The sequence below is a fragment of the Oratosquilla oratoria genome, chromosome 15 (assembly GCF_046742065.1).
Source record: "Oratosquilla oratoria isolate Oo_2021 chromosome 15, ASM4674206v1, whole genome shotgun sequence".
Lineage (NCBI taxonomy): Eukaryota > Metazoa > Arthropoda > Malacostraca > Stomatopoda > Squillidae > Oratosquilla > Oratosquilla oratoria.
In genome coordinates, this window is record NC_134791.1 from 61,733,454 (window position 1) to 61,749,361 (window position 15,908).

The 15,908-nt window shown below is 37.6% G+C and overlaps 1 protein-coding gene across 4 annotated transcripts in view; it reads right to left on the reverse strand.

The window, feature by feature from the left end:
- The window catches only part of ProRS-m (prolyl-tRNA synthetase 2-like protein, mitochondrial), a 72,763-nt gene that overhangs the window by 25,142 nt on the left and 31,713 nt on the right, over positions 1-15,908 (reverse strand). For all 4 annotated transcript variants that reach the window (XM_076198949.1, XM_076198951.1, XM_076198948.1 and 1 more), the window contains 2 exons: positions 7,448-7,578; positions 7,162-7,292 (listed from right to left, as the gene is read on the reverse strand). In XM_076198949.1, the coding sequence (XP_076055064.1) occupies positions 7,162-7,292; positions 7,448-7,578 (262 nt within the window). The remainder of the gene's footprint in view (positions 1-7,161; positions 7,293-7,447; positions 7,579-15,908) is intronic.

The window sequence follows — 15,908 nt, forward strand, 5'->3', positions numbered from 1 at the left end:
GATGCTAAGAGATTGTATGAAGGAGTGATTGTGCTCACAGCACTGTGTGAGTCATAAAGATGGAACATAAGAGAGGAAGAGAGGAGTTTGAATGTGTTTGAGATGAGATGCCTGAGAGGTATGATAGGGGTTGCTAGGCTAGATAGAGTGAAATGAGGTGAGGAGGAGAACTGGGGTGGAAAGGGAGCTGGGAAATAGGGTTGATGAAAGAGTATTGGGATGGTTTGAACACATGGAAAGAATTAATGAAGAAAGATTAGTAAAAGAGGTGTGGAAGGCAGCGGTAGAGGGGGTGAACATGAGGGGGTGACCAAGGATGGGATGGATCCAGTAAAAGGGGCATTGGGAAAGAGGGGAATGTCTGTTGAGGAAGGATGGGAGAAGACATAGGGGTGAATGGAGAATGGTTGTGTATGAATGATGCTGTGATGCATGAAAGGGAGCGGGTGGGGGATGGGGGTGAGGAAGTATGGGGAACGGAGAGTGGGGGTTGTAGATTTAATGAAGTGGCCTTGCCATGAATGTGCTGTGTCTAGCCACACTGCTTCTGACCCAGGGCAGTGGACGAGATGCGGGGATGACCCGTCATCCAGGAGAAACCAAGATAAGAGAGAGGGAGGGGGGTGAATGGGAGTGGAGTATGTGGGATGGAATGGGTGGGAATGGATTTTATGCCTTTGTTTTTTGGCTACCTCCTGTGTTAGGGGAAGAGAGCCTTTGGCATATGTATGTTTATTTACCTAGTTGTATTATACGGGAAGGGAGCTATGCTCGTGGTGACCCGTCTTTGTATCTTTCAGCATCAAATTTTTTCTTAAAATCTTGAATAGTGTTTGCACACACCGTTTCTTAGTCTAATTTGTTCCAGGTATCTATCACTCTGTGTGGGAAACTATTCTTTTTCAGATCTCTTCTGTAATTATCTTTTTTGAGTTTCTTTTCATGTCCTCTTGTTTTTCCATTGTCCCATTTCAACAAATCATCCTTTATCTAGGAGTTTCATTCCTTTCATAATTATATAGATAGTTAGTAGGTCTCCTCTTTCCCTTCTTTGTTCCAGAGTTGGTAATTCTAATTTGGACAGTCTTTGTTCATATGTAATTTTGGAAAGTTTGTGCCAGTATTGTTGTTGCTCTTTGTATTCTTTCTATTCTTTTTATATTCTTTTTGGTACTGGGTGTCCATAGTGTTGCTGTGTACTCAAGCTTTGGTCTTATTAGTATAGTTAATTTTTTTTTTTATCATTTCCTCATCCAAATAGACAAATGCCACTTTTATTTACCTCAATAAATTGTAGGTTTCTCTGACTATTTTATTAATATGTTTGTCCGGTGTCATGTCTTTGCTGATCATCACTCCAAGGTCTTTTTCCGAGTTTACTTTTTTTACCTCTTCACCAATTTTATAATCTCTCGATATTCTGTTTTTACTTTTTCCAAATTCCATTATACTACATTTCTTGATATTGAATTTCACTTCCCACTTTTGAATTCTTTTCCAGATCTTGTCCAAGTCTTGTTGTAATGAGTTGCAATCCTCCTCCATTCTTACTTTCATTAGTATTTTTGCGGTGTCTGCAAAGAAATTCATATAACACTCTACTTTTTCCTCCATGTCATTTATGTATATGGCAAACATGATCGGGGCCAGTACTGATCCCTGCAGGACACCACTTTTCATTTCTTTCCAATTTGAGAATTTATCTCAAATTACTACTCTCATTTTCCTCCCGGTCAGGAATTCTTTCATCCATTCCAATAATTTTCCTCTGATGCCACCTATTGACTCTTTTCCTTATTAGTTTCTTGTGTGGTACCTTATCAAATGTCTTTTGTAGGTCCAGAAAGGCACAGTCTGCCAAACCATCTCTCTCTTGTATTATATCTATTAATCTTGAGTGGAAGCAGATCAAGTTTGTTGTACATGATCTTGTCTGAATCCAAATTGATTTGGATTCAGTATATTTATTCTTCCAAATGTTTAACCCATCTATTTTTGATGACCTTTTCACAAATTTTTGTTACTGTGCTTGTCAGGGGGACAGGTCTGTAATTTGATGGATGTTCCTTGTTTCCTCTCCTGTCATTAAGTCAAGTGAACAATCTGGAAAAAAATACTAAAGAATGTCAACAAACACATTTTTCCACATATATACATCATTTTCTAGAATAGGTTTAAAGTTGGTACAACCACTCCTCGTTTAACGACGACAATTGGGACCAGCGCGCCGTCGTTAATTGTATTGGTCGTTAAGCGAAAGTGTATACCTATACGTACATGTACTGTATGTACAATGTCCAGTAATACATGTATCTTTATTTTCGTGTATTTTCCCTCTTTTATACAGTACATTAAAGCTTTATTTACTGTTTATTTATGGTGGTTAGGTTCCTAAAATTACCGTATATGACCAAATCCGCGTATGCTGACATTCCATATTGAAGACCGGGGTATTTTTTTAGTTTCGACCATGGGCGCAAAATAGCAATAGAAAAATAATTATTAATTTTGTAAATTAAAATGTATCAACGTAATATGCAATTTTGTGGGCGGAAATGAAAGTAAAAATTACCTTGCTACAAGAAAATATGCTAATGAACGAAGTCTGTAGCATAGGCTCGGGACGCCATCTTGTCGTCTGCCAACGTCTCTCACGACGACAACGAGGACGAGCTGGATGACATTTAATTTGCAGGTAATGATTTATTAAACACAGGTTAGGTTAGTTTAGCTTAGGTTAGACGAATTAATTTATCATCCTTTCATTTCTTTGACATCGGCATCTATTATAACAAACATGGTGTACCATTCGTCCGACATGACTTCGTTACTTACGAAATCTGTTTTAGCATTTTTTTTTATTTCCGCTCACAAAATTGCATATTACGTTGATACATTATAATTTACAAAATTAATAATTAATTTTCTATTGCTATATTGCGCCCATGGTTGAAACTAAAAATTTACCACTACCGGTATATACTGTACCCCAGGTAGTTTTTGCAGCTTGCAGGATGGTAATGTAGACCTAAGCTTCAGAACACTTTACCTCACAGCTAATATCCACTGTACAAGTTAATTTATAACATCATACAAATTTGCCTCAGCCAACTTAATTATCGTACACGACGTCGTAACTTCGGGAGATTTACGTTAAACGTCATAAAGCCCGTCGTTACTCCGAGTTGTCGTTAACCGAGTAGGTCGTTAAACGAGGAGTGGGTGTATATACCAAAGCTAAAACCCTAATAAAATTAAAAATTATATATGATAGCTGGAGAAAAAGAGATAGGACCCAATGAGTTTAGCTCCTATCCTGTATATTACAAATATAATTACAACATCCAACTGTATTTCCTCCATCTTTTTTCATCAGAAGAACTGACAACTCATGAACTTCCTTCCCCCCACAACTACAAGTTGATGGCAGAAACAGTCCCACACTAATACAACACAGACAACAGTCTAATGTTTCTTCCCAAGGAAGTCTATGAAAGATCATTGTGAGTCTGTGGGTTTCCAGTAAATCAAACTCAAGGCAACTTTTATAATAATTTTCTCATAGCCTTACCACAAGGAGTTAAGATGAAAGTGAAACAAATGGGTAATGGATGGGAGTGGAATTATGGTAGTCTGTCACACAAGAGTGAGGTGTAACATAAAACAATGGGGGACTCTGTGCCTGTTTTATCTGTAATTACTGGTTGTGGTGGTGCACAATGAATGTCTATTCACTAAAAGGGAAAAGCAGATTAAAGCAGATTACCTTACTTTGGGATGGGTTGTGTGATTTTCTGTTGCCTCTAGGTCTGCGTTTTGTATGATTGTATTAAAAGCGTGCACAGCATTGTTTATGTTTGTGATTGGTGTACTGTTAAGTGTTTCAAAATGTTGTTCAACTTCACACCAGATATCCAAGGCCTCATCAGACAACGTGACACACTTAAACACGATACCCCCACACCTATCCCTCAAAACATAGCAGACCAAATACAAACACTAAACACTGTGATTGCCAATAAAATACATGAACAAAAAACACAAAATTGGCAAAACTTTATCAATACACTTGATCACAAAACAAACACCAGCAAATTGTACAAAACACTCAACAGCATCACACTATCCAACACTAACACTACACGCTCTCACGCAGCAATAATCACAACAACAGATAATCTACCCTCAAACAGACAACAAGCAAACGCACTCATACGTCATTTTGCACAGACGAGCCATCTTACATCTCACCCTGACGACCGACGCACCATTCGACGTAAGAAAGACTTCCCCACAGACTCAGACTATACACCCTTCATAGACAGTCAGACAAAACTCATAATGCATAATCTCAAGCACTCATCTGCCTGTGGCCCTGATAACATAAGCAACATCCACCTAAAACACATTGGACCACAAGGTATACACGCACTCACAAACATTGCAAACTACAGCTATTCACACAACACTATACCCGACATCTGGAAGCATGGTAAAATAATCACCATTCCAAAACCGAACAAAGACCCAACAATCCCAACATCGCACCGCCCAATCACACTTCTCTGCACCCCCTCTAAAGTCATTGAACGCCTAATACTTAAACTTGTCACACCATATATTCCCCTTGCTGACTCACAACACGGTTTTAGGCCACTACACTCCACAAACACTCTTCTGACAAACCTCACACAAAGAATTTTAGATGGCATCAATTCAGATAGGCCCCACCACAGAACACTTCTTATAACATTGGACATTAGTAAAGCTTTTGATGCTATCCCTCGCCACAACCTAACAAATAAAATATATAACACAGACATGCACAATAACACCAAAAGATGGCTGGCCAATTATCTGGCAGGCAGGAATGCTCATGTGTCATATAATGGCCAATCATCGCACATCAGAAACATTAAGAACGGAGTACCACAGGGCTCAGTTCTATCCCCCACATTATTTAATCTATACATGCATGACTTACCCATACCAGACACCTCAGAAATACAAATCTCTTCCTACGCAGACGACATAACAATCACATGCACACATCGTAACACAGACAAAGCTGCAGAAATAATCCAGCCTTACCTTGACACACTCAACACATGGTTCATCACAAACAGACTCAAAATAGCTCCAACCAAATCTACAGCAACACTTCTCACCAACTGGACAAAAGAACACAAATACATACCTCATCTCTACATCAACAACACTCTAATACCACACACAAACACACCGAAAATTCTTGGTGTAACATACGATACATCCATGTCTTTCAAACAACACCTCACAAACATAAAAAACAAATGCACACCTAGACTTAACGCACTTAAGTCAATCACTGGAACAACATTTGGACAAAACAAAGAAACTAATATAACAATATACAAACAATGCATACGCTCAGTGATGAATTATGCGAGTCCTGCATGGGCTCCTAATCTCAGTGAGACACACCACAACACCCTTCAAATCATACAAAACAAAGCCCTAAAAACAATTACAGGCTGCACAAATACATCACCTACAGACCATTTACACCATGAAACAAAAGTCCTCAAAGTCAAGGACCACCTCGACATGAGAGGCACACAAACACTTGCTGCAGCCACCACAAACACATCACACCCGCTACACTACATAGCAGAACACCCACACACACCAAGAAACATTAAAACTACACCCAAAGACCTTTATTACGCACAGATACTCTCTTCTCTTCCTCCACAACCACCAAATACCAGCCTCCGGAAACATATTCATAATCATATCACTCACCGCTCCATTAACACACTGAAAGACAACACACTGCTGCATGCCAGACCCCCTGATATCCACCCTTCTGAATCCTCTCTCCCACGAAAGGACAGAGTCCACTTGGCCAGACTGCGATGCGGTCACCACCCAGCACTTCTAAGCTACCAGAAGAGGCTGGACGACCGTGTTGTGAACAGCTGCCCAGGATGTAACACTTCACCCCATACCATACAACACATAATGGAAGACTGCATTATACACAATCATGCACGCAAACAACACGACATACACTCTATAAAGGATTTGTGGGAAAACCCAGTTTCGGCTGTGGCCTTCCTTGGGGAGACGGGACTGCTCGGACAGACAGTCTAGGGAACGACAACAACAACAACTTTGGGATGGACGTGTTGCAGGATACGGCCTGGGTGTACCAGTATCATCACCTAACTGAATGGCACCTCAAGCCCATGCAAGCCTGCTTGCTTCCTGGCTGCCCAGAGTGCCTGGGTGGCTAGCCAATCATCTCCCAGAGCAACAATCATGTGACCCATCCTGGGTAGTGTAGGGTGGAGTTAACCTGGCTTGGCCATGCGGCTGCCTGGCGGGTGTGGTGCCAAGCATGGGAAACTGAGGAATAAGGCCCATGTGGCTGGCAGGCTGGCACCATGTGGTGTACACAAAGGCATGAGGTATACAGAGAAGGCCCATGTGGTGTCAGAGGGACAAAAGCCAGTGATAGCCCCACATGGTATTAGAGAGACAAAAGCCTGTGCTAGGTGCCAACTCACCACAGAATGGGTGCATGCCCTGGCTGGCTGCATCCTTTATATGGGGGAAGAAGTATTTGGTATACAGATAGGTAAGTCCTTGCTATGAATATAATAAGCCCAAGATAGAGTATTTGATAAAATAAAGGAAAGAAAACAAAAATAAGGTGCATATCTAGAGAAAATAGTTCAAATAAGAAGAACTTTTGCCTTGAGTTTCACTGACTGGAAACCCACAACTTCACAGTGGCTGGCAACAGTCTACAGGCCTTCCCATAGATCTATTTGGGAAGAAACTATGGACTGTGTCTGTATTGTATTAATGTGGGACTGTTTCTATGGCACTAGCTGACAATAGTAGGAAGAGGGGAGTAGTCACCAGCTGTTAGCTCTAATGTGAAATGGTACAAGAAATAGAGCAGAAGTTGACAGAGACTGATCTTGGGCCCAGTTTAGAGACCACGTCCCTCAGGGCTACAGTCCTGATAACATGAGAGGGTTGATGCATTTTGAGAGTTGGCACTAAGGAGATGATTATCCCAGCTGTCCATCTTGCAGAACTACCAATAGCAGTTATCTGTCATTGGTCCCTCAAAAAAGATTATCCACTAGAATATTTTCCTGACCTTACCTCTTAAGAATGGTATACCAATTTTTCTAAATATTCTTAGGTATGCATTATTCACTTCCTCATAAGTTTCTGCAGCTCCAGCTTCAGAAGAGTCAAATGTGTATAAGTCCTTCATAACAAATTCCTTGCACCTGAAAAGAAACATGCACTACTGTGTATGTACTACATTTTTTCCTGACAAAAGAAATTAACAAATAACTCCTTAACATTAATAATATTCACATGTTTTGTAATTACTTCTAAGAAATAATAAAAGAAAGGTTTCTTAAATAAGGTATTTAATTACCTCAACAGTCCAAACCTTGGCTTCATTTCATCTCTAATTTTGGTTGATATCTGGTAAAGTTTCAGAGGAAACTGGCGGTAGGATAATGGATACATGCCTGCTATCATATCTGTTACCGATTCCTCATGTGTCTAGAAATGAAAGGGAGTTATTATGTAGAAAAGTGCATCTATTAAAACCTATGGAGACACGCACACACATGGCTAGAAATGAGCTCTAATGTACAGCACTTTTTCTATAAATTCAAAGGAAACACCCAACTTGTATTTATATTTGGAAAAGAGAGCTATATTTATCAAGTGAACGAAATGATATAAGAGTGAATTTAACATTGTTGTTAATTACACAAAATGGAGAATGACAAAGAATAAAGACAAAAAAGTGAACCAATGAAAATATGTTTGGATGTAAGCAGAGTGGAATCACTGTTGGGGGTCATACCTAAGAAACCTTATATGATTGATATCCCGATATCTACTCAAAGGTTTGATAATAATGCATTTTCAGGTTTTATAAAAGAAGTGGAATACTAGGTAGAGGTTTAGAATTGGAAAAAGAATCTAGGTATAAAAATGTCCTAAGAAATTGGGAGATTGTAAAATTGATTGAGGAACTAATGGATCTGAAAGCTAAATCTAGGGGAATGTACAGAGGTGAACCAACTAAGAAGAGCCAATGATGAGACTAACAGGGAGCTTAATGATCTAAAAAAGGAATTAAACATGGTCAAAAGTGAAAATGACAGAATGAAAAAAGAAGATAAAAAACAAAAATGAGGTTTTGAAATAAGAAGTGAAAGAACAAATACAAGCAGTGACTGAGAAAGTTGGAGAAATAATTAAAGAGACAGATCTCCGAGAAATAAAGAATAAATGGAAAGTGGAAAAAAAGTACACCAACACGTGGAAGAAAATGCTAAAGAAATGGCAATTAAAGTAATTAGAGAAAAAGATAATTAGGTCAGAGGCACAGTGGATAAAAAAGTGCATTGTAGTTTATGGTATATAAGAAAAACAATTTACCTAGATACCAAAGAGAAAAAGAAGAGAAAGAAATTGCAAAAGAAAATATGAGATACAAGGACAAGTAATGGACAAAGAAATAGAAGAAGTACATAGGTTGAGACAATATTAAAAAAAAAAAAAAAAAAAAAAAAAAAAAAATATATATATATATATATATATATATATATATATATATATATATATATATATATAGACCACTAAAAATCAAACTAGTCTCAAATGATAGCAGATGTACTATCAAAAACAGCAAATCTGGCAAACAGTGAAAATTACAAAAATGCATGGATAAAAAACAAATGAGCGATGAGGGGAAAGAGAGATAAAAGACATTAAGAAATGAAGCTAATGAAGAGAAGAACACACTGAAAAGAATGAGTTTATTTGTGGAGTACTGGAATTGAGGGTGAGAAGAAAATTGTGTGTGTATATATATATAGAGGAAATGTAATAAAAAAAAATGAGGAGAAAAGAAAAAAATGAAATAATGTATAACAACATAGCATGATTTCTGGACTAAATGAGTTAAACAACTATCTGACAGTAGAGAAACCAGACATAATGGAAATTGTGGGGATGAAATTAAAATGTCCACTACCACCTCCAGTAGGACAAGCTCTATATAACAATTGGATGAAAAATAGAAAAGAGAAACAGGGTGGAGTCATGTTTTTGACTAAGAAAGGTTTAAATGTGACAAAGATAACAGGAAAAATAATGTGGAATTATGATAAAAGTTGAAAACAGTGACATGAAAAGTAGAAAATTTGTAGTAATATATGAGTCTCCAAAAACAGTCTTGGACAGAAAGTGATCATTCCAAAATGTTGGAAGACACAAAGTATGCATTAATTGAATTATTGAAAGAAGGAAACATAGTAATTATGGGTGACTTTAACTCAAAAGAAATATGTTGGAAAGAAATGACAGTGAAAGGTGAAGACCTTTAGGGAAATATACTACTGGATATGAGCATTGAATACACAATGATTCAATGGGTAAATGAAAATACCAGGTATAGAAACAATGAAGAACCGTCAAGACTAAATTTAATATTTACATCAGAGCCTGAAATTGTGGATAAAATGGAATACAAGACACCAATTGGGAAGAGTGACCACATACTAATAGAGTTTGAACTAAAAGAACAAATTGATTTGAGAAGAAATGAGAAACATAGAAAAGGAAGACTAATGTACAACAAAACGGATTTTGAGAAACTCAGAAAATTCTTTCAAAATGTAAATTAGGAAAACTTAAATGAAGAAACAAAGATGGAAGAGAAATGGAACATATTAAAAGAAATTTATAAAGAGGGAATAGACAAATATGTACCAAAGCAGAAACAAGAAAGGGTGTACATTAAGTGCTGGTACAACAAAAAATGTAGTGAGGCTAAAGACAGAAGAGACAAAGCTTGGAAAACATGAAAAAAAAAATGAGTAAGAGGCAAATATATATCAAACTAAGAAATGAATATGTAAAAATGTGCAAAGAGAAACTAAAAGATATAATAGAAAAATGCAAGGACCAATCTAAACTATTCTACAGGTATGTGAATAGTAAACTATAAGATAAACAAGAAAAAGTGAAACTGTGTCAAAGGAATGATGAATATATAGAAGATGTGGAAATGGCTGAAATTATGAACAAACATTTTAAATCTGTATTCACAATTGAAACTACACAAAATTGGGATGAAAGACAGAAAAATCCCTCCTCAATGAAAGAAATAACAGAAGGAAATAAGGGACCAAATAAAATACCTTGACAACAGAAAATCACACAGTCCAAATGGAATTGCAAACTGGATATTAAAAGAATGATGAACTAACGGACAAAATATAAGATAATTGATTACTCACTCAAAGAAGGAAAGGTACCACAAGATTGGAAAAATGCAAGTATTGAACCAATATATAAAGGGAGGGAATAGGAAAATCCAACTATAGACTGGTCTCCCTTACAAGCACAATAGCAAAAATATGTGAAAAAGCTTTCAAAAGTATATGGATTAAACATCTGAAAGGAAATAATATACTGAATCCAAAATAATTTGGGCATTAGATGTGAAAGATCATGTGCTTTTATTCAAGGCAATAGAAATAATGGAAGAAAGTGATGGATGGGCTGATTGTGCTTTCCTAGATTTACAAAAATGGAAAATGGTTGTATATGGAAGATGTTATGATGCATGAGGTGGAATGGATGGGGGGATGGGGGATGAGGTAGTGTGTGTGAGCAAAATTTTGACGCAGCCCGAAGGGATTTCTCTCCGTCTTCTCCTTTATATGGGGGGACGGAGAGGGGGGGTCGCCGATTTAATGAAGCGGCCTTGCTGTGGATGTGCTGTGTCCTGCGTCACTGCTTCTGACCCAGGGCAGTGGACAAGGTGCAGGGATGACCCGTCATCCAGGAGGTGCTAAGATGGGAGGGAGGGTGGAGGGGTGTGGAGTGTTTTCGGGGATGAAATGGGTGGGAATGATTTTATGCCTTTTCCTTTTTGGCTACCTCCCTAGTAAGGGGGAAAAAGCCTTGGTATATGTTATGTATGTACCACACAAAAAGCTAAGAAAAATTGAAATAATAGGTGGTATACAAGGAAAGTTATTGAAATGGATGGAAGATTTCTTGAACGGGAGAAAAATTAGGGTGGTGCTTAGAGACAAAAACTCGACCTGGGAAGAAATGATAAGTGGAGTCCCACAAGGTTCTGTATTGACTCCGATAATGTTTGCCATATATATAAATGACATGGATGAAGGTGTGGAATAATATATGAACTTCTTTGGAGATAATGCAAAACCACTAAAGAAAGTAAGTACACAGGAAGACTGTGAATCATTACAGAAAGACCTGGATAAAGTCTGGGAATGGAGTCAAAAGTGGGAGGTGAACTTCAACATTAAGAAATGTAGTATAATGGGGTTTGGAAAAAGTAAAAATAGAATATCAGAGCAATATAAAATTGGTAAAAAGGAAGTAAAAAATGTTAGCTTGGAAAGGGACCTAGGAGTAATTATCAACAAAGATATGTCACCAGACAAGCATATAAACAAAATAGTCGGAGAAACCTTCAATTTACTATGATCAATGAAAGTGGCCTTTGACTACTTGGATGAGGAAATGGTAAAGGAAATATAAGTCACACTGATAAGACCAAGATTGGAGTATGCTGCAACACTATGGACACCCAGTACTAAAAAGAATGTAAAGAAATTAGAAAGAATACAAAGTGCAATGACAAAGATGGCACCAACACTCTAAATTGACATACGAACAAACACTGTCCAAACTCAAACTACCAACTCTGGAACAAAGAAGAGAAAGAGGAGATCTACTGGCCAATTACAGAATTATGAAGGGGATGGAAGTCCTCAACAGAGATGATTTATTAAAGTGGGATAAGAGAAAAACAAGAGGACATGAAAAAAAACTCAAAAAGGATTGTTATAGAAGAGATCTGAAAAAGAGTAGTTTCCCACACAAAGTGGTAGATATCTGGAACAAATTGGATGACACAACAGTGTGTGCAAAAGCTATACAAGAATTTAAGAACAACTAGATGCTAAAAGATATAAAGACGGGTCACTATGAGCATAGCTCTCTTCCCATACAATACAACTAGGCAAATACACACAGAGAGGTGGATGTATGGAATATACTAGATGAAACAACTGTGTGTGCAAAACCAATACAAGAATTTAAGAGTAAATTAGATATAGCAAGATAAAGAGACGGAACACCAGGAGTATAGCTCCCCTTACCATAAGATACAACTAGGTAAACACACACAATCGTCGAATTGACAGAGAAGATTGGAACTCCGGAAAAAAACGCAATTTTTGTGGATTTCAACGATGATGGAGTGACTGTGTTGTATTAGTAGGGAAGGGGAAAGCTCGTGGTGTAGTGAGGTGAAGAAAAAGGGGAAGGGAGGGATTATTGAGGAAAATGGAAGAAAATGAGGAAGGGGATGAACGGACCCTGGACGTCAGAAGAAATGTAAACAAGAGATGTGCAGACGACACAGGTGAAGTCGAAGAAATCAGTAAAGGCATAGAAATTAGAAATATAGATAAGAGCAACGCAATAGAAAGTGGAGATGATTATTTCTATGGATTTAATGAGGGAGGAGATGACAACCTCCCGATTAGCAACTCTAGAAGAAAAAAATAACAAAAATGAATGAATCATGGGTGGTTAGGTTTAATTATTTCTTTCACAAATGTTTGCTACCGTACTTGTAAGAGAGACCTGTCTATAGTTTGTAGGGTCTTCTTTGTTTCCCCCTTTATATATTGATACTATATTTGCTCTTTTCCAATCTTCTGGAACTTTTCCTTCTTTCAATGAACTGCTTATTAGACTATGTATTTTGTCTGTTAGTTCATCCCTGCATTCTCTCAAAATCCAGTTTCCCATTTCATCTGGACCATGCAATTTTCTGACATTGAGATTACTCAAGTGATTCATTATTTCATTCTTTGTTACTTCTATCTCTTTCATAGGGGGGACTTTCCTCTCCCACTTGACATCTCTCAGTTGTATGTTCTCCCTCATAAACACCGTTTTAAAATGCTTGTTCATATTTTCTGCAATTTCTATTTCCTCTGTGTATACTATTCCTCCTTGTAATTTCACTAATTCTTGTTTATTTTTCGGTTTGTTGTTTACAAATCTATAAAATAGTTTTGATTGATCTTTACATTTTTCTATGACATCCTTTTCGTATTTTCTCTTTTCTTCTCTGTGCACTTGTACATATTCATTTCTATAATCAGTGTATATTTTTAATTTTTTGGGTTTTCTATCTTTCTTCCATTTTATCCAAGCTTTCTCTTTATCTTTTAACTCTCTACATCTTTTGTTGTACCAACATTTTACATATCCTTTTTGTTGCTTTTGTCTTGGAACATACTTTTCCACTCCTTTCTAATAAATTTTTGTCAAAATATTCCATCTCTCTTCTACTGTTGTTTCAAAATTTGTTTTTCCATACATCATTCTTCCCTTTCTATATTGTTAATTTTTTCTCATGTATTTTTCTTCATTTAGTTCCAGTTCTACTAATATGTGGTCACTTTTACTTAGTGTCTTATATTCAATCTTGTCCACTATTTCAGGCTCTTCCTCATTTCTTTAACTAGTATCTCTTGTATCCATTGTGTCATTGTATATTCTATAATCATATCAAGTAGTACATTTCCCCATAGGTCATCTCCACCCTTCACTGTCATTTCTTCCCAGCAGATTGCTTTACAAATAAAGTCACCCATTTTAATTCTTCTTCTTCCATCTTCCATTATCTTATTTGATGAGTTAAACACCATGTGAGGGCGGAGCCTTTATTTGTACGACGTTTTGCTTATTACAGCTTTTTCAAGTACTTGAAAAAGCTGTAATAAGCTAAACATCGTACAAATAAAGGCTCCGTCCTCACATGGTGTTTAACTCGTCAGTCTTGTCAGCAACTGCTTTCATGAAAAATTATCTTATCTAGTGTTATCCTTGTGTCTTTTAACATATTCTTTGGTTCTCTCTTTTCCCACGAAGCTGTTTTAGGAGGCACGTAATTTACCACAAACTTCCTGCTCTTCTTGTCCCTGTCCTCTATTTCCATCATGACCATTTCTACTCTATTCTTTCCATATGTAACATTCCTCACATTTATATCCTTCTTAGTCAAGAACATAACTCCACCACCTTGTTTTACTTCTCTGTTTCTAATCCAAAAATTATATACATTGTGTCCTACAGTGTTGGGTGGTAATGGACCTTTCAATTTTGTCTCCACAACTCCCATTATGTCAGGTTCTTTTTTCATCAGGTAATCATTCAGTTCATTCAAGCCTGTTATTAATCCATCTATATTTGTGAAGGACACTTTTAATTTTCCGTTACCTCCATCCTGTTTTCTGTTTCCCTTCTGTTTTTCTCTCCTATAAACCATTTCCTCACTTTCATATCCACTACTCTCCAATAGAATTTCTCTTTGTCTCACTGTTCTGTTCTTATTTTTTTTTCCTAGCTTCGATTATTTTTGTTTTCTCTTCGTCTTTTTCCTCTTTATTCATCTCTCTTTTTATCCATACCTGTTTGTACTGATCACTTTCTGCTGGTTCTCCTGTTTTTGATAAGTCATTTTCTACTGTTGTTTGTGACCTGAATTCAACCTTAATTGGTCTGGTCTTGTCTATACTGTATTTCCCCAGCCTTTATATTTCTTCAATTTCTTTCCCTATTTCCTGTTCACCTTCTTGAAATAGTTTTAGTATCCTGTTCACTCTTTCTTTCTCCTCTCTTACTCTTGTAGTCCTATTTGGATTATTTTCTCTTCCATTCCTAACATAATTCTACGTTTCTTTTTATCTGCTAAGGATGCCATGCAGAATGTCTGAAGAAAGGAAGTACAGTTATGGTGGACTGGCTGGTGAGGTTATTTAATAACTGTTTAAGAGAGGGTAGAGTGCCAGAGGACTGGAGGAGTGCCTGTATAGTTCCGCTTTACAAAGGAAAGGGGGACAAGTGTGAGTGTAGTAGTTACAGAGGGATCAGCTTGTTGAGTGTAGTTGGGAAGGCTTATGGGAGGGTTTTGATTGAGAGGATTAGGAGAGGAACAGAGGGAGTAATTGGTGAGGAACAGTGTGGTTTTAGGACAGGTAGGGGATGTGTAGATCAGATTTTTGTGGTAAGACAGATATGTGAGAAAGCTATAGGAAAAGGTAAGGATGTTTTTTTGGGCTTTTATGGATCTGGAAAAGGCTTACGACAGGGTAGACAGGAAGGCACTGTGGGAGGTACTGCAGATATATGGGATAGAAGGAAAGCTGTTAAGAGCAGTCAAGAGTTTTTATGAGAGTAGTAGAGCTTGTGTTAGGATTAGAAATGGAGAGAGTGAATGGTTTGAGGTAAAGGTGGGACTTCGTCAGGGGTGTGTTATGCCGCCCTGGCTGTTCAATCTTTACATGGATGGGGTGGTGCAAGAGGTGAATGCAAGGGTAGTGTGTCAGGGGTTGGAGATGATTAGAGAAAATAGAGAAAAGTGGGAGGTGAGCCAGCTGTTGTTTGCTGACAACACTGCACTTGTAGCAGGATCAGAGGAGAGATTGAGGAAGTTAGTGACAAAGTTTGAGAAGGTGTGTGAAAGAAGGAAGCTGAAGATAAATGCGGGCAAAAGTAAGGTGATGAGATGTACAAGGGGAGAGAGTGACAGTAGGCTGGAAGTGAGCATTAAGGGTGAGAAACTGGAGGAAGTGGATAGTTTTAGATACTTGGGTGTGAATGTGACAGGAAAGGGAGGATTGAGGGTGGAGGCAGAATGTAGATTGAGAGAAGTGAGTAAATGCCTTGGTGGATTAAAAAGTGTAATGAGAAATAGACATCTGGGAATGGATGCTAAGAGGAGGTTATATGAAGGAGTGATTGTGCCAACAGCA